Source organism: Anolis carolinensis, chromosome 1 (genome assembly GCF_035594765.1).
Source record: "Anolis carolinensis isolate JA03-04 chromosome 1, rAnoCar3.1.pri, whole genome shotgun sequence".
Taxonomy (NCBI): Eukaryota; Metazoa; Chordata; class Lepidosauria; order Squamata; family Dactyloidae; genus Anolis; species Anolis carolinensis.
This window is the reverse complement of record NC_085841.1, coordinates 338,691,844-338,717,020: the sequence shown is the minus strand read 5'-3', so window position 1 is coordinate 338,717,020 and position 25,177 is coordinate 338,691,844. Positions and strand designations below refer to the sequence as shown.

The following is a 25,177-nucleotide window of genomic DNA, read 5'->3' as shown; positions in this document are numbered from 1 at the left end:
GGCTTAGTATTATGGTTAATTTGCAGCCAGGGAACCTAATTCTGGATACCCTTAAAAGCACTCTCTTTATTAAGTTGCAAGTTACTGTGCTTGTTTCTAGAAAACAATCCAAAAACATTTTTGGGATTCTGGGAAAGCAAGATAATGGAAAGGCAAAGAGAAAAAAACCCAGCCTCGCTGAATTAGGAGCCATAAGGTTGTGTTTTCTAAAGCAGTTAACTAAATGTTGAAATGCATCATGCTGGACTCTTAATATTAATATTGCATAATTCTTATGCATCTTACACCAATTCCTGGCTCTCTGGCTGTGAGCTCCACACAATTGTCTGCATGGCTATTCAGAGATTCAAGGGAATTGACCCCCAGACAAGTATATATAGACTTCCTATTTCAAGTGATTTTATTCAGACCAGTTAAATGGGTTCTTGGTCTCCAAAAAGAATCCAGATAATATTGCCTGCCCACTTTAATTTGCCCTGTTAAGGTGATGTCATACTTCTGCATTAATGAAAGCTGTAGTAATATTATTTGTTACCAAGGTACTTCGTGATACAATGGACAGAATGGGTATAAAGAACGTTGGAATCATTGCGGCTGATGGAGAATGGGAGATTGCAAATGCAATGCTAGTCGACCCCTATCTTAATGACGCAGTTGAAATAGTAGGGTAAGTGTGGAAGCAATAGGGGAACCGTGGGTTTTCTTTTCATGCCTTTATTCAGAATATGGTATGAATGAAAGGGAATTTAGATATAAGCATAGCTTTTCTCTATATTCTCATCTTGGACTAAAGGGCTTCTGCATGGCAATATATTTTTTCCTCTTCTGCTTATGCACTCCATGCTGTTCATTGATCCAAGCTGTCTCATGGTACTGTTTCATCGGGTTTTAATACTTATGTTTTGCTATCAGGAGTAGCTGAGGTGTGCTCTTTGTAGGACTTCCTTTAAGAGAGTGAAATATTTATTCTGCGTGATCATTCCCTCTTCTTTAAGTGGAGCCTGGGAATCAAGCAGACGCCTTTGCAGTTATAACATGTTACAACTTAAGGGCTTTAGGAAGATGGCTTGTTTGGTTACAGCTCCAACTATTCTCCAGCCAGGGGCTATTTTAGTTGGGGAAATCAGACAGCTGTATTACCCCCACCTCCCAAAAAGTTGCATCCTGAGGTCTGGGAAATCCTATAATTCAATGAAAATTTGGTGGTTAATTTTAAAATTACTAGTATAAAATCACTATTTATAATGTTTATATCACCCTTTATAGGGCACTGTGGCTCTTGAAACAATAAATAACCATTATGTATGCCCAGAGGGCTAAACTAGTTATATATTACATTTCATTTACGGACAAAGAAAAGCCTCATGGGGCTGAGCTGACTGCTCAGGATGTATGATTATGACTCTTCAGAAGTTCACAATATAGATATGCATTTAAATTCTGAATTGCATTACACATATCCTTGTTACATTTAGCAACAGTCTCCTCCCACATAGACCTGTTTAAAGTTTAAACCTGTTTTAAAGGCATTGGTTTCTGTGTCAACATCTTGGGCTGTTAGGTTAATGAGAAATAGAGCTTTTGGGTTGCAGTGACCTTGCTTTGGAATGTCATCCTTAGGCTTCTTCACTTATTTTTCTTTCTACTGCGAGCTGAGGACATCTCTTGGCAGTATTATTATAAAATTAGTGCTGCTGCTTGTTTTTGTCTTTTAGATGGTTGCTTTTTCATTTATTTGTGGTAGTGTGTTTTGTATACTGTAAGTTGCATTTCACAGTGCATATTTCTTTACTATGAAGCCACTAGGAAAAGAGGATACATTACTGATTTCGCATTTTTAGAAATTGCACACAGTACTTGTAGAATATTGCAATAATATGCATTCAATTTTCTCCCACACATGAACATTTTATTTTTTATTTTAAAAAATGTATATGAGTGAGGAGGATCACCTCACATAAGATGCAAACATTATTATTATTATTCTTCTCAGTTGCCTTTTCTTTGTTTTATCTGATAAGTGTGTGAAATATGCTTATGGAGACATCAGGGATTTAAAATTTGAAAATTATGTTCATATCTAGAATTGCTAGAGTGAAAACGGTAGCTGATTCCTGTACCAGTAAGAGGGAATACCTTTGTTGCTATAGAGAATGATCTCCAAAAACATCTCAGATAAACCATGCATGTTTCTATGGGATCTAAAGTGTCCTGGGGGAAAATCACATCTGCCAGAAAATGTGTCTTTGGGAAGGCCTGAATATAACTGATACATTTCAAAGTACTAGTGGTCATCACTATACAGGTTTGTCAACACTGTGTGAAAGACTGTTTCACCCCATATGGACCTGCCCAAGTCCTGAAATATTAAATGGAAGATTTTTTTCTCAGTCCCTCTGAGTTCACAGCTGTGTTAGGTAAGGACAAGAGAGAGGGCCACCTCTTTTCCCAGATTGTGGAAATCTGTTCCATGGGAGGCTAGACTGGTTCCTTACTTCAGAAACCCAAGCCCTTATTTGGATAGGTTTTGTTTCTAACTGATTTGGAATAATTTTGTAATAAACTGATCTCTTATTTTTCATTTTTTAAACATTTTAAACTGTTCTCAGTTTAGTGCTGCTTTTTATTATATGATCGATTGTGGCTGTGTATTGTTTCGTAGGTTGACTTGGGTTCCATAGATAAATATTCAGAAACCTAATATTGTTTTATTCATTTTATTTTGATTTGAAAATCTCTGTAGTTGTTTCTATCTTTTTCATAGACAAGTTACTGAAGTGGAGATATAAAATTTACTCTGTTTCAAAAAGCCTAGGCTGCATTCTTAAGTATACTTACTGGTATAAACCATAAGTGCTGTTGAACTATGACAGACTTGCTTTGATACAGGTCTGGGTTATACATTTGTGTTATGAAAGGTTGTGAGCTAACTGAAGATAGTATAGAGTATTTCTAGACTTTATTTATGATTTTATGTCTTTTGAAAGATGTATAGATGGAAACTATACGGGTGTCTTGTCTTTTATGGAGACCTAACCATTTTATAATGCAAATTACCTTTGCTAGCGTCCTTCCTTTGAAATTTGTATTTTGTATCTTTTCTATGCTCTGCAACGCTGCACAGTTGCCACACTTGACCATTCTATTGCCATTAGATCATAGACTTTCCTGCTCTGCTGAGTTGTCTTATGATACTTAATTGTCTCTGTTCTAATTACTTCATTGCCAAGTAACTGAAGAGCAGTTCAACTAGTTTTTTTCAATTGACCTAGTTCTGGATTTGTCTAACAATGAGTATTTATCCATTTAACAAAGATAGACATCAATGTTATTAATCATTAGATATATTATTATTTCCTGAGGGATAAAATATCCTGAAAGAGATTTGCTTTTGACTGGAAAGAGGCTTTAGCAATACATATATTTGCAGTGTGATTCCTAATGCCTCTTCAATATCTTAATCCAGTTTCAATATCTGATAAACATCTTGGTGTAGAATTTTATGCATCTTTTTGCTTGCATAGGAGATTGTTTCAGTGATCTTGTGGTTACGGCCATCCTTGGTTTAGAATATACTACTTTGGGGATTGGAATTTGTATTGTTCATTTCCTATATGTGGACCATTCTTTTGTTTTCCATATTTGTTGGCAGATTTTACTTGAACTATGATCATGTAATGCGTTCCCCTACACTCTAAATTTCTCTTTGATTTCTTAGATTTTGTGAAAGATGTCTCTTGTTCTTCCATTTTTGTTGTCATCTTCTGTTTCTTGGCATTGATTATTATAATACTTATCTTTACATTTGTGCTCAAGTCATTGAACAATTGGATTCAGGGTCCAGACCGTATTTCTGTCACATTTTACTTTTGCTTTACATCTGTTATTTTTTGAGACCCCCATTTCTTTTTGGCTGCATATAATGCCTTTTTAGATTTCTACCTGACAGCATTTTTGGCATCAGTTCATAGTTCTTCTGACTTTCAGTCAGTTATGCATAAGGTACAAACTGATTTTTTACATTATCCTCAAATTATACAAAGATGTTCTTCAGGTAGGTTTAGTGTTCTTCTTAGGTTTACTTTCATTTTTGATATCAGCAATTCATAGTCTGTGCCACAATCTGCTTAGGGTATTGTTTTTGCAGAGAGAATTGAACTTCTTCATTTCCTCTATTATTTTATCCTAGGCTATATTTTCCTACAATCTTTGATTCTGTTGTGCTCTTTACTTTCTTATTCCAATCACTTACGATTAACAATAAGTCTTGTTTTGGTATGTTGTCACTTTCCTCCTGGACTCTAACATAGAATCTTACATTCCTTCTGCCTCTTTAATTGGGGCATTAGCATGGAGTATAGCTATATTAATAGGTTTTTCTTGAAGTCTTATTGATGTGATTCCATCAGATTTTGTGATATATCCTTCAACTGCTTTTCCTACATCTTTTCTCACAATTAATGCCACTCCATTTATTCTTATGTTTTTATTTTTTGAGTAAAACACTATGTAATTATTTGACTCAAAGTGTAGATTCCTGTCCACTTCAGCTCACTCATCCCAAACATTCCGATGTTTAAATATTTCATTTCTTATTTTACTATGTTGGGGTTCATCAGATTCATACTTCTTAAATTCCACGTTCCTACAATATATGTTGTGAGACTATAATCTTTACATTCACCTAACAAACTCTGTGTCCAGGCTTACCATGGTTTGGCAAAACCCATGTATAATAGCGAACCCTATTGAACAAATGACAGAAGTTGATCATAGAAGTTTATTAGAGGACCATGGACTCTATGGTATATTTTTTCAGAAGTTGACCACAAAGTCAAACTGGATGACTAGGAAATGCCTAGAAAGGACATATTTTTTCAGATTCGAGCAAATGAAACCATGTTCTTCAGATACATGAGATACTATAGTTACATTCTGATCACATGTTTGTAAAATGGTTTTCATTTTACAATGTCTCACCTGTGGTTTGTTTTTTGGTTAATTGTATTTATTGTGGCTCAAAGTGGGTCACAGCACAGTCAAACACACAAACATTAAAACCTTCTTTGAATTTTATCTAATTTCTTAATAAATCTTTCAGTTTTAAATGTATCCATAAGGCTCAAGATTGATATAAACAGAATTCTGAATACTTTTTTTCTAAGGAACTTATTTGTCTTGACTGGGAAAAACGAAATGGACATGGGTGTGTCAGTGTCTTTCTGGCTAAATTGCCTTGTTCATCAAAAGATAATGTAACCTTCCTCAACCTCTGCCTTCAAATAATTTGAGTGCAGCTCCCAAGATTCCCATGATATGGTGCTTTGGGTTACTTGGAGCAGAGTCCTATACATGCAGATGATGCCAACCAAGTCTGACTCAACCTGGCTTAGTTTAGGTGGCATCTATCTATTATTATCATTTTTGTTGTTGACCTTTTTATGAGTCAAGATGATCCTGGCATGACATATCTGGTAGTCTTTCGGTGGCTAGAAATTGACATAGGCTACTGATTATAGTTAGTGAATCTAATGTCATGCCTTGGTGATTGTCTGACAAGTCAAGATTCCTTTCTTCCTCCTCCATTTAGGATAACATAGGAAGCTTTTGACCAACAGTCTAGCTAGGTGAGAGTTGTCCATATCACCTGGCTGTAGATCACCAAGGTTTCATGCAGGAGTCCTCCTTGGCTGTACCTGGAATGCCAGTGATGGAACTTGGAACTTTCTGTATGCAAAGTATATGCTCTATAAATGAGTTAAAAGCCATTCTCAAAACAAGTTTAGCACAGTGCTATCGTGTACTGCTGCCGGTGGCCTTCATCATTTGTTGCATTGTCCTCCTTTCATTGGCTTGTCAGTGTTCACTGGTGCCGTTATTATGTTTCATTTTTGTCCTTGGCCTTGAACATCCATGTGGAGATGAATTTGGATTTTGTTCCAGATCCTAATATTTCTTCTTATTGTAAAATACTTTTCACCATCATGTACCATCCTATTTTTAAAAAAACAAATGAAGCCATTATAAGCATCTCTCTGCCTCCTGTGCTCTGAGTAGTTGTGATTAGGAACTTGCCTTATGCTGGCAACTTTTGTAATTGTGAGAATCATAGAATCATAGAGTTGGAAGAGACTACATGGGCCATCTAATCCAACTCCTGGCTATGCAGGAGAGCTTTGTATATGTTTTCACAGCCTTGAAACTTTCTCATTTTATTATAGGATTCTTATTTTTGCAAGTCTGAAAACCTGTTACATTTGCCTCTGTCAATGAACATATGGCTCATAAGATAATACCATAAGGACAGATTGAGCATCCTTCATCCAGTATATCAAAATCCAAAATACTCCCATGGGTGGCAGGGATAATGATATCTTTGCTTTGGTGGTTGGTTTAGTGCGTACAGACTTTGTTTCATATATGTAAAGTATTGTACAGGTATATAAAATTACCTTCAGGCTATGTGTATAAAGTGTATATGAAACAAATGAATTTCAGATTTAGACCTCATTTCAAAGATATCTTATGTAGTTATGTAGTTATTCCAAAATCTCTCCCCCCCCCCCCCCCTCCAAATCCAAAATATTTTTGGTCCCAAGCATTTTAAATACGGGATACTCAACTCATAATCTCTGGTCTCAGGACTTATTTTAGGTTGCCTTCCAAAGGTAAATTGATAGGTTTGTAGATAAGAAGGGACATGCACAGTATATTGGAAGACATGGATCCTTAAATCTATTCCTAAATCTTAAATCTAATCTGTTTATACTATTTTAAAGTGACTGATTTTTTCTAATGAAATTACTATTTGTATGTTATGATTTCTTGTTCTTCCTGATGATTCTATTCTATTTTGATGAAATTGTTGCTTACCAATGAAATACTCCTTATGATTGCTATAACAGTTTGCTCAAACAAATGGCTTCACTTTGTTACTTTGACTATGTTTGTTTGTGGTGGTTTCAGAAATGAAGCAGGTAAGTAGAGATAGTGAGAACCTTCAGTCTGTTCACTCTGGTTTTACTTGTGTCCTATGAGTTTTATACATCTGTGTTGATGCCCTTGCAGGCAGAAGAGATATTGGGTAGATAAATCCAGAGCCTTGAAAAGTTAGTTTTCCTGGAGAACAACTTTCAAGATCACTAACTACCATAGCTGGACATAGTCCAAAAGAGGAACATTTCCAAGGTCTGGTTAATCTCAGCACAGGATAGGAAAGCTGTAGTCTTGTGCCCGTTTTCCAACCTAAAAGCATGAACCTGAATGACTTCCTGGAGCTCATCAGCACAAACCCTAAAACTGACAATTTTAAGTAACTTATACCCTGCACCTTGCACTGATTCTTCTGCTTTTCTCTAGTTTTACTATGAATTAAATATAGATGACATTGGGATGCTTTTTTCACTTCTCTTTAAGACTAAACTGAGAACAGAACTTGTAAATACACCTGTTTAGTAATGAGTCCTTAACTGAGTAAATTACATAAATTAGCACAGCAACCTTGATTTTTTTTTTTTTAAAAAAACATTCTTATCATTTTGACAAATGGTTGGAAATACTATTTTTTCATCTGTTTATTTTCCAAGCTTTTGAGATACACTTTGGATAAACAAGAGCTTCAACACGTGAAGATCATAGCCAGCGATAACCTCTGGGAGCCAATTTCCTTTCTTGTGCTGCTCGACTCCGAGCTGCGTGAAGCAGTCAATATTATTGGGTAGGGTATCTTTTCAAAACTGACACTTTCCCCACATTCCCTCATATTAACTTTGGCACAAGCTGATACTAACCATTATGTTAGTGCTATTTTCTTTTTATTTCTTTCGGGAATGTAAACATGTACTTCCTAACATTTTGTCTGTGCACCTATTTAGTTGTAGAGTGCCAAAATGCACATGCAAATGTATTTCATTAGACTGTCTCATCCATTTCCCTCACCTATCCAGGAAAGCTTCTTCAGATTGGAGCATTTTTGAGTGAGAAATGCAAAATTCTTCTTTAATATTTCCTGATGTGTTGCTTCACTATTCTATATTATGACTCTCTTTGGGTCATTCACTTCCATTAGGTTTCCAAATGTGCTTATAAAGCTAGATCCTAAATCCTATTGTTAGTCCTTATAGTGAATGTATTGAATCAATGGGTCAGTATCTCGTCATTCAAGCCATTTATTAAATGAGTTTAGTTGGGGCTAACCAAGAGGATGCCAGTTCATATGTACTTGCTATGGCAGAGAGTAAGCCATGGTAAGAGGCACTTGGGGAGTAAAAGTAATGTGAAGAAGGGGTTGAGGACACCTTAAGATCTTGATACTCAACTCAAAATTACCGTATCTTATCCTATAGCATGCCATGGTTTGGTTTGCATGCGTTTATGTAGTTCCCTTATGGTAGACTGAGATTTGCTGCACCGTTTATTCTTAGCTCGAAGGGCACAAACCATACAAGACGGGTAATCTTGCTTCTTATCTATGCAAAAGCTATGCCACAGCTTTATGTAGTTGTGAATTCTAATGTTTGTTCTGACAAAGTGGATCCAATTTTTCAGTAGCAGTTGAACTTTTTATTGTTGAACTAAAGCATATTCTTTGCAAGTTTCTTATGCTCTTGGACCTGTGTATTTTTACCATGAAAAATTAAGTGAAATAGGAACTGCAAAAGACTTTGTGTATCTAGCTCTAAATATCAGGATGTTGGGTTCCTAGATGTGAACTAAAAGTATTTTTGGCATTCATAAAAGGCAACTTGGAACTACAGCACAGTGGGTTGATCTTTGAAGTTAAATGGGTCAAAAGGCCTTGTTGTCTGGTGACCTTGGTAATCCAAGTCTTAAAATTCTGGCCAGTAAAAATAATGATATGTAATGTAGTGGCAAAAAGACTGAAATAAGACATCTTAAGTTTTGAAACCCATCACTGTTGTGAAGCCACTAGGCAGGCCATGGAGAGAGTAAGAAAAAGAATGGCTTTCAAACTGCAAAATGGATATAATGATGCTGATCCTTCTGTCTTGAAAGGATTTTTGAGGCAATGAATTTGATACTATGCAGTGTTCAGAAAGCTCTTTGAATACTAACAGTCAGCACTAATGTTTTTTGCTTTTTTAAAGCCCCCATGAAGCACGTAGGATCAGTGCTCTGTGTTTTGAGTTATGGATTACCTGAGTGTTGCACCTGTAAAAGTTTTGATGCAAACATGTGAGCACATTTATAATTCCAGATGATGTTATGTCATTTATTAAGCATAGCTCAGATCTGTTTAGAGCAAGGCTGGGAAAAATATACTCTATGGGTATATGTGACCCCAGGGATGTTTTTGAAGTCCTTAGGACACCACAGATGTTGCACCCTAGCATTCAAATGTTACCTGCTCCTGGTTTGGGGCAAAATAGCATCTTTGGGAGAAAAGGGACAATAAGAATGTAAATGCTGTAAAAATGACACAGCCCTTTGCTCTTTCTAAAATATATATTTCCTTAGAGTGTTTCTAGAATGCTTCTTAGAGTTAAAATTCACCTGTCTCTTTATCTCTCTTTCTCTGATATTGTCCAGGGCTCATTATCCAGGAACAACAACTGTGCTTACGGCCTTGCAGACTCACAAGAAACTTTGGTCTTCAGAAGATTACAGCACCTTCAACAATGAACTGGGTGCAGGTTGCTGGGCTCGAATCCTGAATCAAAACTTTGTGAATGGGAACATGACAGCGTATGTTTCGACATTCATTATATAGATATGATGGTCGATGTATCAAATTCATATTTTGAGATGCAAGGTGCAGTAATGCAATCTGGTCTCATTTCCTGCGGCTGGAGGTGGTAGCTGCTTTATTAGTACTTTATTGAATAAAGTTCCTGTTGGCTTGAAACTCTGACAAGCATATTAGTTTTTATTTCAGGAAAGGAGAGGATGCTATTGTTCTCTTATTGCTAATTTCCTTCTGCTAACATATTAGGAACATAGGGTGCTTTGTTATACGATACCGTCTATGCTAACTGGCAGTAGCTTTACAGAATGTTAGGGTAGATTCTGTCAAAGTCCTCCTTTGAAAAACTGGAGATAGAACTTGGAGCCCTTTCTTGAAAAACATGTGCTCTACCACTTGACTTATCCCTTAAGTATTAGTTAAGAAATGTCTTTAGAGTTCCTCCATCAGTCTTACATAGAGTGCATGTTGAACTTTGCATTAATTGTGGTATACAATCCTTATGTTGGTTGGCATTGTTACACAGTTGAACTTAGACACCAAATGGGCATGCAGATCTTTGCCTGTATGTACAATGCACCTCCATGTCCAATGACACCATATGTATAACTCTCTCTTTTTGTAAGGTTTATCTAAATGTGGTGTTTTGGGGCAAAAAAAGTTCACCTGCTTCCATAAACATCATTTTTCTCTTTTCCCCTTACTCCAGTACTATTGCTTGGAATTTAGTGGCCAGTTACTATGAGGAGTTGCCTTTTGGCCGGAGTGGTCTAATGACAGCACAAGAACCTTGGAGTGGACATTACACTGTGAGTCCTCCCATATGGATCACAGGTACATTTCCTAACAGATTTTTATTAATCTGATTTTTTTTTCAAGTTGTGACTTTCCATGTTTATAAAGTACATTTTAATTCACTGCTTGCCATTTTTCAGCTTACTGTAAAATTCTTATCTTCATCTTCATGTGACACCTTCTCGTTTTTCTGGACTACTACTGATTTGGGGTGATATTTTTATGTTGTGGATCAGTAGATGCAAAATCCATATATACGGAGGACGAACTGTAGAAGTTTAGGGTAGTAACCTGTGCCTTTTCTTCCATTCCCTTCAGTTTTCAAAAGTCTTCAGTTAGCATTCCATACCTGTTGAGCATGTTCATCCTCACAGAGCTGTTTTTGTCTTCCTACATCATTTTCTCTTTGTTTTAAAATACTTCTGCAAACTTGTCTTTTCCTCATTGCTTGTGGATTTTTTTTCTCTTGCATTAGTCTGACTACATAAAGGCCACAGATTCGAAGATATCCTTCTTCTAATCAAAGTGTTTTCATTACCCCCTCTCTGCTTTTTCTCTTTCTGGCACAGCACACACAACCCAGTTCACACTACCGGGTTGGCAGTACCTGCAAGTGGATGGGCATCTGGAAGGAGGTGGCAGCTTTGTTGCTCTGACTGATGGGCAAGGCAATCTTACTATCATCATTGAAACACTGGTAAAGTCTTCTTTGTCAAAGGCCACCTTGACTCATACCCAACACTGAAAGATGTGACTGCATAATGTAATAATACTTTGGAAATCCATGCTTCCCACTTATGAACATACAACTAATGGATTTGCTGTGAAGGACAGCAGGCTTGAAACTTATCTCTGAGACTGAGAGCTCTCTGAAGAGAGCCCTTTGCAAATCCAACTTAAGTTATAAATTAAAAATGTGATCTTTGTCAAGTTGCTGTCAAAATTGTCAAGCTGGAAAAGGTGTGGAAGACAGCAATGAAAATGATCAGGGAGCTGACAGAGTTTCCTGTGTGGAAAGATCAAAATGTTTAATGCGCTTTACCTTAGAGAAATTCAAGAAGGGGCATCAAGTCATAAAAGTGGATGGAAAGCAGCTTTTGCTCCTCTATCATAATAGGAGAATCTGGGATCACCCACTGAAGTGGAATTGGCAAGGCAGTTAAATTGAAGCATATCTTCAGCACAAGTGTAAAACTGGAATTGGCTATCACCTGAAATAATGTTTTGTTTCAATTCTGGTGACTTTTAAAAGGAAATGGACAAATTGATAAGAGAATGTGGCTGTCAGTAAACAGAATCACAATTACATAGGCCTTTGCTGTATTCTATTGCAGCTCTTATAATTATGCCATAGGTTATATTAACAGCTTAAAACCATATGAAGTGTTACAATAATGAGGATTATAGCAATATTATTTATATACCTGTTTCAAGGAATAAGAGTTCTGTTTCTCCGGTCACTATTTATTTTTGTATTTTTCAACAGACATTTGACAATGTGGTCTTGAAATGAGGTTTTTCCACTGTTAATTGCTTGACCATGAATTTTGTAGTCAGTGACATGAAAGTGACTTATACCTGTCTTACGTGATGTGGTTTGTGGTTTCTAGATTTAGTATCTTCTTGTTCTTGGTAGAAGTTGCATGGACAGGAGCGCAATTTGTGTTTCCTGTGTAGTTTTAAACTATTAACTTGTTTATATACTGGTTTTTCAGGCCTCTTCTCTCCTGTATAACTTTCCATTTTGTCAAAGACTTAAGTTCTACTCATGATATTAATTGTGTAAAAGTTGCGATTTAGGATTATTTAAATTCTATTCCATTTTCTCCCTTTCAATCCAAAATGACGACTCAATTAGACTTTCAATGGTTTCTAATAATGTTTGCAATATACTTTTGTTTTTGAGAGGGTTTTTTTTGGATTTGACAAATCTTGTTTTTCCATGTTGTGTTTTGGCCACAGAACAACAGCTGTCTCAGCCTAAATGCTAGAAATAAAGGGAATAGAGTGTCACTTTTGTTGATCACTGACACATGCTCCTTCCTATTCATTTTCAGACCCACGGCCACTCAAAGTGCATCAGACCACCTCTGTTTCCATTCATTGTGACGCCCCAGAAAGCAACTTTCCACCTCAAAGGATCCTTTGTGAGTAAACGGCATGTGACCTGAATGCTGTCTCATCAGTTTTATTTTCAGCATGTTCAACACTTGGAAATGCAGTAAGACTGGTACTGATTTTTTAAAAGTATCTGTGTAACTGGATGTAACTTTTAAAAGCCACTGTCCTGTGGGCCTCCATTTCCTCTTTACTGTGTGCACAATATCAGCTTATCTACAGTTAGAGCAGTTTGCTACCACTTTAGCTATTACAATTCCATCTTGTAGAATCCTTGGGTTTGTGGCTTGGGGAAGTGCTTGGAGTCCCATGTAAAAGAGCTCTAGTCCACTTCCATGAACTGCAGCATTTGAGATCCCTGGCAGAGAATTTTAAGTGACTGTAGATCTGCCAGCAATGGGATGAAACAGAATGTTGTTTTTGCATGTGGCATCAGGCCAGTCCCTTCCATGAAAATATTGGTTCCCAAAGAATCTTCAGGAATGGCCCATCAGCTAGACTAGCCTTTAACTGGTATACATGTTTCTTCTCATTAATGATAGGAATTGAAACTGTGTGTCTGCCAGGGGTGTTTTTGAACACCCACTTCTTTGACCAGCTACTAGGACTTTTGAAGTAGCAGTTCATCTCCTAGTTAACCATACTTCTTGCCCCACATATAATTTCTTTTGACTATGAGAACTGCTGACTTGTTGACTAAAGTGTTGTGACAGATTTTTCTTTTGTTGCACAAGCTAGTAGTTACTGAAGTTTTTGATAATAAATTGCTATTATAACAATAATAGTATGTGTTTCTTTCCTTCTCAGAGCAAATTACAGGCCCTTCAGATGTGGTATTCTAAGATGGAATTTTCATCTTCAAATTCTACCTTGTTCCAGTCTCTTGGTCCTATAAAGGTGAGTGTCCCTGAATCTATAGGTTGAAAGTGATTACTACAGAATTGGCTCACAATTCCTGCTATATATTGGGCAGTGTATGAAGCATTACATGTGTACAAGTAAAAAACATTTCAGTTCCCTTTGTTTTAACCTTATATAATGATGTATTTAAAAGAGTAAGGAGGAAACAGCTTGGTGAATGGGTGTCATGAGACATACATTAAGAATGTATGTGTCTCATGTCTTTGCAGGGAGATTAACATGAGTTGAAAAGGAAAAATGCAGGTTTATCTCAAATTCACTCCTCTCACTCAGGTTTTCTACAATAGTTAAAGCTTCATGCTCACAACTTTAACTTTCATAGTGTCTTACCATTAGCCATAATGGTTGTGGAAGTGTTGGGAGTTGTAGTGCAAAGCATCTGGAAATCCAAAAATTCCCCACCCTTAATTTGAAGTATAAACAGTTGAATAAAACACGGTGGAGGAGGTTGGTATTCAAAGTGTGCAACAGAGAAATGCTCAACAACAGAAGACCACACTGATCCCCCCCCCCTATAAATAAACCTTGTATCAGTACAGGCAGCCCTCGAGTTCTGACTTACATATTATTCCTAGTTAAAAATGAGGGTGAGACAACAGGAAGTGAGAGGAAATCTAGTCTCCACTGAAGCTTTAATACCAATCCTTGGCTCCACAACCAGCCAAACTTTTCAAAATCCAGTTGTCACTGGGACAGAAAGTATGATGAAATCTTCTGAACAGCATAGACAGCAAAACAAATGTTAACATGTGTGTTAACCCTTCCCTGTTCTATCCATAACAAAAAAGGGCTAGAGTTACACTTAAAAATACGTGTTCCAGCTTACATACAAATTCAGCTTAAGAACAGTCCTACAGAACCTATCTTGTTCATAATCCAGGGACTGTCTGTACCACACAGAATCACGTTCTGTCAGATGCAAGCTCCATTTACTGTATTACCTACTGATATGTCATGAGTAAAATATAATCTGTCTAATATCTCATACAGTGTCCAGACAGGTAGCTAAAGCAGACTAAATCCGCTAGAATATTGGTCCGTTCCAGGTGTAGTTATACTTGGAGTAGGTCTGGTGAAATAAAAGGGGCAAGTAAACCATGACTGTCAGATTGATATCAGTGGGTATAGTATTAGTGACAAAATATGGATGGAGTAATTTAATTTGAAGCAGAATTCTTTTGCTATCATGCTTCTTCTGGCAATGTATCATTTGCTCATCCTCTTTTTATACAGGTCTGTGAAGGGGTATTAACACTCAGCCTGGGTCTGGATGAGATCTATACTTTGACAACACTGACAACAGGCCATAAAGGCTCTTTCGAAGATCCTCCCCCATCTCAGCCTTTTCCATCAAAATACCAAGATGATTTCAATATTCGTAAGTTAGTGCTTGAAACCATTGTTGTAGTATACTTTACATCAGTAGTATCTGTGGTACCTACCATAAGTTTTGTTTACAGCAGGTTCCTTGTGACTAGTATCAGTGTTCAGGAATACACAATAGAGGATTCCTGCAGGAATGAAATGTTTGTCTGTGCCTAGTGATCGTCAGTTTCTTTCTGTGGATGTTCAGTTTTCAGAAATTCATATCTAGTCTCGAAAAGGTCACAAATAATTCTATGGTTTGAATTTTTATTCATCAGACACTCTTATGCTATATCTACAAAATAATATCAGTTTTATACCACTTTAAGTGCTATGGCTCCATCCTGTTTTGCAGTTTGGTGGGATACTTAGAATTTTCTACAAGAGAGTTATAATCCTATCAATGTCAATGTTCCCGGGACCTTTGGGAAACTGAAGTCCAAGTCACCTGCTCTAAAACTGAGTTAATACGCTATTACAGATGTACTTCTAATCAATGCAAAAATGTTGATCTTCAATACAGATCCTCAGTGGACTTCATTGATATTTCCTGTGGGGTTTTCTTGTGTTACAGTCAGTTTGATTATGGTGATGATGACAAAGAAGAAACATGTAGTTAAGGTGGTTAGTTGCCAAATTGGGAAGTAGTGGAAAGACAGTTTGGTAGTAGCTGTAGCAGTGGCTACTAGTGGCTTCAATGAAATCATTATAGCAAATCTGCTCCTGGGTATTGTCTCAACTTTAAACTTTCCAAGATATTGGGCCCTATCTTATGTAGGTTCAGACTAAATCCCAGAGCAGATTCACTCACCCTGGAAGTTTCCAGCTGCCACTGAATTGCAACAATAATCTGCTGCCTTTTAGATGTATTATCATTGTGGGATAGCTTTGGTGTGATGCAATTATTTGTGTATGTGTGGAAATAATGAGCCTCTTATTCTCCCAATAGGTAATCCACCTTTTAGTGAGGCACCAAACTTTGCTGACCAAACTGGGGTGTTTGAGTACTTTGTAAACACTTCCGATCCAGGTGAACACACCTATACTCTCCGACAAGTGGTGACTCAGAGACCGGTAACTTGGGTCGCCGATGCAGAGAATACTATCAGCGTTTTAGGCAATTACAAATGGTATGTTACTGAGTGCCATGCATTTAGTTTACAGTTTGGCATAAAGCTTGCCATGGAATTTAGAAACAGCACCGAGTTAGTTAATTATAGTGTGGAACTTTCAACATATATGCAGCAGGCGAATCTTTTCTGGTGAATCAGAGGTTTTCTGTCTTTTTGGAGAAATTGTGCTCACATCATTCTAGCTATAGTAATGTGTTCATCATGATCCCAGACTGCCACCTGCTGTCTATTTTTATAGAAAGAAAAGGAGACAAATGCAAGATATTGGATGACAGAAAACGTATAAATATAAGATGGTTTACAGGAATACTTTCATAGAATATTTTTATGAAATTAGGTGTACTACAAGAATATACTTACGCAGTAGCAATTTATTTGAAGTATTAATAATTATATTGCTAATATTTGACCTTTGTGGGTAAATGTCTTGTTCATTCTGTATGGTACATGATGCTGTAAATATTTTAGGGATGGCTCACAAGCAAAGGAATACAATAAAGTCAATAAAGTACTATACATCACTGCTTCTTAAACTGTGGGTCCTGATCCCAAAAAGGGTTGCCTTAGGGCAATGTTGAAATCACAAAAAAATATGAAAATGGTAAAAGGTTTCTGAAGGCCACTCATTTAAATGAATCTGATAGCAACAACATGCAGTGCTTACAGTGAATTCTGCAGAAAATGTTTCAGTTGTACTTCATTAAAAGAAGGAAAATCAGCATGTTTAGCAAACCTTGCAAATGCTGATTTATTATCAGTACTTATTTTATATATCCATATAGCTGGGGTTACATGCAGATTTTTGGGCGAAAAAAGGTTGTGAAAAAAGTTCTTGGGTAGAAAGGGGGGAGCAGAATGTTTTTTAAAAGCCTTGGTGTGGATGACTAATTCCCTCTCCGGACTGCTTTTGTTTGTTCCAGACCGGTGACCTGCCTTTTCTGTTAGTTCTTCCCAGAGCTTGAAAATGTCCCATTTTGAACTGTAGCTAAGAATCTCCAAATCAGTATTGCTAGCATGGGGCTTTATTGAAAAATACAGACTTTTCCCCGAGATTTGTTTCTTACATGAAGCTATATTGGGTCAGAAAAGACGATAGCCTCCCTGTTACCAGATGGAATAATTGACTAGTGGCGGAGACCTTATTTTATCTACCAGCAATGGAACATAGAATTGAAATAGTGTGGCCGAACAGAGAAAGTGACATTAGGCCTCTTAGTTTTCTCTTTAGGCAGGCTGCAGTTTGCACCTCTACCTGTCTTTTAGTGGTGTTGCCAGGTTCGATTTATATTATGTGCTGTTCTGTTTTGAATTAAAACTAAGCTACACAGAAGCTTTTTTTTTTTTTGGTATTTTGGCAATCATGTATATTGGATCAATCTGTTACTGGAGCATTTCAGTATTTGGGTTGTACTATGTTATTTTAAAGTTCTACAGCCTCCCAACATAGCAGATCGGGCTAAAATTTCCAAAAACAAGCCAAGTATGGGAGAAACAATCTTAAGATTACTTTTGTAATCGGAGGGTATGGGGGTTTTTTTAGCGAGAGGTTTGCATGTACTACTTGTCTACGGAAGAGGCAAATGAAGAACCTTGTGGCCAAACTTTGACAACTATATTGTCTTTTCAGGGTAAATCTAACAATAACAAGTGACATTTACATAGAATCAGAAAAAGGAGGTGCATTTATAGCAGGAAGAGTGGACAAAGCTGGAATTTATATTGGAGGTGCCAAAGGAGTTTTCTTCTGGGTCCTTCCAGATGGCACATATCGAGTTACAGATGACCTCAGTGAGTAATTGTAACATACCTATTAGATACTTATGAATAACAATTTTGCATGCCTGTTAGATAGTTGTGGGTGGCAATTTATTTTGAAATGATGCCAGGTGGCATTCTTAGGAGCTTTTTACTTGCTTTACAGATTCATTACGCAGTGGTTTTTATTGCTTGGGCTAGTAGATAATAAATCAACAATATAGATTTGTTCTTTCTCAATCCTCAGTTTGATGTCAAGTCAAAATAGCTTTCCATGTAGTATTAATTCCAGTGTTTACAAGAGTACTTTTGAGGACTAAAATGTGTTAGCAGGCACATATTGAAGCCCCATTGACTTCATGAACCTGGCACTTTTAGAATATTACCACAAAGGAGAGGGCTTGTAAATTATTTCATATATATTCATGTATAAAACAAATTCATGTATAAATTGAGGGCAGATTTGGGGGGGGGACAAGTAATAAATTTGGGCCTGACCTGTGGATACAACTTTTTGGCTCATTAGAAAGCAGACAAGAAATCAGGAGTGTCATGGGGAGGGGGATTGAGCTGAATGGTGAGTAAAAACACCAGCAGTACTGAGGAATATTTAGCTGAAGGGGCTGCCGATTTCACCTCTTTTGCCTACTCTGACTCCCTTTCACCTCCCTCCCCACAATTGTCCGGTGCCAGCCACGTCTCCTCCTCTCAAACTTCTATGAGGAAGCAAGCAGACCGAGGAAGGCAAGCAAAAGACAAGAAATCAGCAGTGCCTTCAGCCAAATATTCCTCAGAACCATTGATGTTTCTTTGTTCTCTATTCAGATGTAATTGAATAATGATTGGGTCCAAATTTAGATTATATCCTTTCATAATTTTAAAGTTTTGTTCATGATAAGATTTCCAGTAGTACTTAATTTTATGGGGTGTTCAAAATACAGTCAACATCTTGAAGAACAATTTGTTTTTCAGATGGTAACAATATCCTGATGAAAGGACTGTCTGGCGTGCGGGCTAAAGCATGGCATACACTCACTCTGATTCTTACGGTAAGAATAATAGTGGAAGTGAAATAGCTTTAGTATTGACCAGCTGTAAGAAATGGGGGAATCTGAGAGCTGTGTCCTAAAACATAATGTACCCAAGCTTTGCTTACCACAGATTCATGTTTCTGAATAATATAAAATTGATACAATTATTTTCTTATGAGAAACCTGTGTCATGGCATGGAGACGAGTACTCTGGAAAACCCTGGTTAGCTAAAATCTCAAATGTGAGCACTCCACATCACAACAATTAATGGTGCTTGCAACAAACTCGCAAAAAGCTTGCAACAAAGTTTGCACTCAGCAAACTGGATTTGTCATTCATTAATGTATGCAAATGTGCGCAGACACCCATATTCACACAACTTTTTTTCTCCTAGTGCTCAGTAACATTCTGTCATCAGTTATCATACGTTCTCATGTTTTGGATAAACTTTTGTCTATTTTCCCTCACCCTTAAGATTCTGTGTTTATTCCCACAAACTGAGGTTTTTCTGGACCTCTAAATAGCTTCCTCTTATGTGTGGATGGTACTATTTCTACTATAGTAGGATCCACACTTGGAGAATGAGTTCAGGTTAATATACAGCATTTCCACAAGCAAAGCCATGTTCATTTTTTGCATCAGATACAATGAAAAGCCTTGTGGCACAAGTCTAATCAGAGTATTATGGAATAAGTTTTTCTAGCATAGTGTCAATTTCAGAAAATTAATTATGAAGATCCTAAACTATAAATTATAGGTTGGAGATGGAAATGGGGTGGGAAATTTGAGCAAGAGATCAAAGGTACCTGATATGCAAAGCATATGATCTGTGACAATCCAGTCATGAGAAAGCTAGTGAGATAAAAATTGAGGGCCACAGGTGATATAACTCTACTTAGTAAATTGTAATCTGATGATTGTATGATGTGGTTTTTCCTCAGTAGTTCTTTTGTTCATGAAAAGCTTCTGCCAAGAAACAGTAAAACTGTTCCCTGGGACCCTAAAAAGTTGTCCCATTGACCTTTGAATATTGCCTTTTGTGATGCCAGATTTTAGTCTGCAACATATTGAATGCATTTTCTGATTCCCATATCCCTCCTTAATCCTGGGCTGTGAAACCTGGGGTGTTACATCTTACCAGAGTAGTCTGTTGGCATTTCTACTTGTATTTTGATTCTTTCCTTTAAAATAGAATGAGAATTTTAGTTTGTATTGAGGAAGAAACACACACTTTTTTTAAAAAAATGATTCAATTTACCCTATCATACTGTTATTTCTACTTAGTGTATAATAAATACACAGCACCCCAAACTTCTGTATGATGCGACGAATACCATTTCCCCAAAGAGACTTGGATATTTACTGTGCCTATTTCCTGATTTTGTGATAGAAAAGAACAAGAAAAACCTTTTGGATAATCAGATACAGTGAAATGAGTCAGGAATGGTAATATAGTTTAAGTTATTTTAATGGCTTGATATATGGGCTAGCCATATGCTTGATAAAGTTCAGGCAGTCCTCGAGTTGCAAACATCCAACTTTCAAACGACTCATAGTTAAGAATGAGGGTGAGACAACAGGAAGTGAGAGAAATCTACCCGTTGGAAGGGAAATTCACTCCAGGAAGAGTTATGGGAAAAAGTCATCTCCACTGAAGATTTATCACCAGTCCTTGTTTCCACAACAATCTTCTGAACAGGGGCACAGACAGCAAAACAAATGTCTCAGGTGTGTCATCAACACAACTGGGGGAAGAGCATCTCTCACAATGCAAGGCCTTTTTTGTTTTACCTGCAAGCTTCCCTTCACTATTTTTATTTTGATGTAGATGCAGCAGGAAGAAAAAATGTGTGGAACTCTTGACAGAGCCATACATTTATGTCTTACATACAGAGAAATACTTCCTGACATTTAAGTTTTTCAAAGGGCATCTTTAGTGAAATAATATCTATTAGGGTACATCGTTTCAACAGAAGTGGTCCTCTTCAGGATTTTCTCTATCAATTTTTAGTTTTTTCTCCGTATATAACAGTTCATCCTATTTGCTAGCTGACCTGCTGCAGTAGCATTTACAAGAGGCTGAAGGGCTACATAAGGAAGAAGTAGCAGGGAAATGTTCTTCCTCAAAAGCCAATTACATCTGCCCACATTTGGTTCCAACTCTTTGATTTCTGTAATTGAGCACAATCTTGACCATTCAATGCCTTTATGTGCCAGCTTGCTATGGCTGAATTACCAGGGGCATTAACGTTTCAAATTACTGAATAGTTTTGCAATTTGAAGCTTGACTAATTGGTCTGCTGAATTTGCATCAGTCCTTGTATGTTGAAGTTCTCTCTTTCCTTGTGACAGGGTTCCAATGCCTCTGGCATGTTAAATGGCTATCCACTCTGGGAGAACGTTACTGTGAACTCTCCAGAAAATGGCTGGGCAGCGATTGGGACACGCTCTTTTGAATTTACTCAGTTTGACAACTTTCAAGTTAAGGCCAGTTGAGGCTTCTGTCACACATGGTGAAGCCAATCTTTGAACTAGATCCAAGTAAAGCCTTCAATGTTTGGTTTATGTTTTTAAATGACATTGGTAGGGAAATTTTGTTTCTTTCCTCCAACTTTTAACAATGCATCCAGCTTACCTCCAGTTATACTTATGTCTGTGTTGTTCCAATTGGTTTTTTTCTTGAAATTATACTTTTATCTCCTGGGCAGAAAGTATTACTTTTACAAAGTCTAATTTCTTTTCTTCTCTGTTTCTTTTGCAAGCTTTAAATGAAACCACAGTGCATTCCTATTCTTTCATTGGGTGAAATTTTAAACTTTCTAGTATGTATGTACATAGAGGCCTTACAAAACAGCTATTTTGAATACTTTCCAGTGAAGTCCGTTTCTTTCAGTAAGATTCAGTTTACAGTAGGCACATTATTTCACTGAAGTTATTATGAAGTGATGTGAATTAAAGATATTTTACCACTTTTGTTTTGCATCTGTTGTGATAGAATAAAGGACATAATAGATATAATTGCCTTCTCCCAGGAAGTAATAGATTTCAGTCCTAGCCTTCTGATGTCTTAATTCAGCTTCCTGGAAAGGAAACCAGCTCATGCCTAGATAGCCTTATTTTAAACTACCTCTTCTATTCAAAGCAGTGTAGTCAATATGTTGAAAGTGCCTGTCATTTATTCTGAGGGTGGTAACCCCACAAGTCACACTGCCGGCTTTTTCTTCTTCCTTTCCCTCCTTCCCTGCTAAATGAAAGGATTGCTGTGAAAATTCATGGTCACCTCACTCATGAAAGTGTCCACATACAATCACTCCAAGAGTGCTCATGATCCTCGGCTCGACAGCCCACACTTTTGTGTGAGCAACAACCTCAAAACAGATTATATATATATCTAGGTGCCTCAGCTTTTCATAATGCTGGTGACACTACCCACGAGGAGGAAGTTTTTAGTAAAGCTACTCCTCTATATGTTATCTTTTTAAGGAAAGGTAATCTAGAGGGTGAAAAAAAACAAACATTTTTCCCATCACAGTTGCTTAAATTTGGATTAATAATCAGAAAAAATGTCTTGCATCCTAAATCCCATGATTTAGTAGCTAAATAGATTTATGAAGTTTTTAATGTACATTGATATGTATCTTATGTCAAATTGGATGTCTTATGCTAATACTGCTATTGGTTCAATGTGCCTGTCAGATTAGATTACAAAAATAAAAATAGAGATTCTCATTACCCACTAACTTCTTGGATGTAATGACATGATTGACTGCATTTGATCCAAAGACTAAATATTTTTTTACATGTATTTGCACTAGAATAAAAAAGTTATATTTTTTGTGTTGTGTACTAAATGTTATTGTGATAATGAATTCAGTTTCTTGTTAATTTATGAAATAGTAGATCTAAAACTGGTGTTTTATAAGTGTGCTCACCAGGTTACACTGTATTATCCTTACTTGGTTCTTAACAAGCTTCCTTCATGTTTGGGTGAATGATTAATTGTGACTACTACAAGGCCTGCTGTTTCAGATGACAAAATAAATGCTGTTCAAAAATTTAAGTTGTGTGGAATGCTACTTTTTTGTAAGCATGGGGTTTTTTTCCCTGAAGGATTAGAGATGATCTAGGTTCTTACTATGTAAGACCCAAAGAATCGTGACGGTTCAGTGACATACATATCTTACTCAGTACCAACCCTATTGAATACCGTAAAAGTTGCTCATAGTTAAGAATGTTACTAAACCTGCCCTGAATGTCTTCAATTGTGTATGTGCAGGTACACATATAACATTGTATGGCACGCACATAATAGATTGCACACAGTTGGGGGAGATAAGGCCGTGAAAACTGACATAGATTAATGTAACAGAAAAAAGCCTTTTTAATGAAGAATGTGATACAAGCTGAAGTATTCATAATTCATAATTAAAGCATGTAAGTGGGGGACTTCACCCACAGATTTAAATGGTGACTTGTATGCCCCACTCATCTGTGGTTGGTGTGATTTGGTGCAAAATTATTCTGAATACCTTTGTCCCACTCTTTCAGCCATGCCTTGGACCTCATAAACCAGCTACTTAATAGTCCCATTGTTCTATATACAGTTGGAAGCTAAAGTATATGGTGATTTATTTTATTGTATATTAACCTTCAGTAACAAAGGTGAGGACTTAGATTCCCAGTGAAGACTCAGAGAATGCCAAGGTGCAGAGAAGGGCATGGATTTTCTGATGGACCTTAGGGTATACTTGCTTTATAGAATCATTAGCAAGTAAGGCCCATGTATGTTACTTTGGGCTTCTTGGAAGGACAAGATACAAATGTGATAATTTGTAGTTTTTCCTCAAGACATCAGCTGAATACCTAAGGAAAGAAATATGACATTAAAGTTTTCTAGAGGGTTGTTATAATTTACTACCAACATAACACAAATGGTTCAGCAGAATTGGGAGCAGACTTCATATGAAAATATTAAGTCTTGCTTCATATTCACAGAAATATGGAGCAGGATTATATTACTGAATCTGGGTTTGCCAGAAGGAGGAGAGAGATGAAAGGATAACTCATAAGAAACATTACTTATGCTCCACATGAACAGATGTGCACAGAGTATTCTGAGTAATGTTAGTAGACAATCATGCATTATTCTTTATCAAAAGTAACAGCAAAATAGGAATTGGAATGTGAAGAATCAATATCTGATCATCAGATTGTGGAACAAATAAGCAGTGAAACAAAGGAGAACTTGGGTGATAATGAAATGTTTTCAAGCAATTAGGTCTATGTATCACAATTGCCCTTTTCTAAGCTTCCATCCTTTCAAATGTGCACACAGTTACAATTGATGTGAACATGCTCAATTCCCTAGGATGTAAATTGAGCCCATGCTTTAATTGTTATACTACAAACAATAAATAAATAAAACTTTATTTATATACCGCCCTATCTCCTCAAGGGACTCAGAGCAGTTTCCAGCATAGCAGGAAACATACAACAAGTTAAAACATACCGCAATTAAGACATCATACACATAACAGGAATGCATAAAACAAATAGTCATAAAACACACAACCAAGAATTATAACCTAATGACAGGGCTCCATCAATGAATACAGTGACCAGGATTTAACGTTTAAGTGGCCAGCTATAAAGTGCTAGGTGTGCCAGGTGCTGCAATACAGTGTGGGGAGGGGCGGATATAGTGCTAAGCGAGAGCATAGCTAGAGGGTCTAAGCAGCTCTATTCTAAGATTACCAGGTTTTCAGCTCCTTATGAAATGAGGATAGAATGGGGGCTTGCCTGATCTCTACAGGGAGGGCATTCCAGAGCCGGGGGGGGGGGGGCACCATCGAGAAGGCCCTCTCCCTTGTCCCCATCAACCGTGCCTGTGACGGTGGCAGGAGCGAGAGGAGGGCCTCTCTGGAAGATATTAGAGCATGCGCCGGTTCATAGGGGGAGACGCGATCATGGAGAAGGGTTGGGCCCGAGCCGTATAGGGCTTTATAGGTCATGACCTGCACCTTGAATTGGGACTGGCAGCTTATTGGCAGCCAGTGGAGCTGCTTTAGTAGGTTTGTTGTATGCTCCCTGTAATTGGCTCCAGTTAGGAGCCTGGCTGCCGATCTCTGAACCAGCTGGAGTCTTCAAGGGCAGCCCCATGTAGAGAGCATTATAGTAATCCAATTTGGTTGTAACCATGGCATGGAGCACCGTGGCTAAGTCAGATTTCTCGAGCTATGGTCGCAGCTGGCGCACAAATTTTAATTGTGCAAAAGCCCTCCCGGCCACTGTCTTCACCTGAGGATCAAGCATCAGCGATAAATCCAGGAGGACCCCCAAGCTGCGGACTTGCGTC

The 25,177-nt window shown here is 37.3% G+C and overlaps 1 protein-coding gene across 3 annotated transcripts in view; it reads left to right on the top strand.

Annotated features, from left to right (window-relative positions):
- galc (galactosylceramidase) overlaps positions 1–22,882 on the top strand; it is a 39,764-nt gene extending 16,882 nt beyond the window's left edge. For 2 of the 3 annotated variants that reach the window (XM_016991065.2, XM_008116802.3), the window contains 11 exons: positions 540–667; positions 9,550–9,705; positions 10,413–10,537; positions 11,068–11,195; positions 12,556–12,645; positions 13,424–13,513; positions 14,771–14,915; positions 15,852–16,032; positions 17,663–17,823; positions 18,763–18,839; positions 21,175–22,882. In XM_016991065.2, the coding sequence (XP_016846554.2) occupies positions 540–667; positions 9,550–9,705; positions 10,413–10,537; positions 11,068–11,195; positions 12,556–12,645; positions 13,424–13,513; positions 14,771–14,915; positions 15,852–16,032; positions 17,663–17,823; positions 18,763–18,839; positions 21,175–21,318 (1,425 nt within the window). In that variant the 3' untranslated portion in view covers positions 21,319–22,882. Of the gene's footprint in view, positions 1–539; positions 668–7,586; positions 7,718–9,549; positions 9,706–10,412; positions 10,538–11,067; positions 11,196–12,555; positions 12,646–13,423; positions 13,514–14,770; positions 14,916–15,851; positions 16,033–17,662; positions 17,824–18,762; positions 18,840–21,174 lie in introns of all 3 variants that reach the window. The other variant, XM_003214421.4, reaches the window with a different exon arrangement.
- The last annotated feature ends 2,295 nt before the right edge of the window (positions 22,883–25,177 follow it).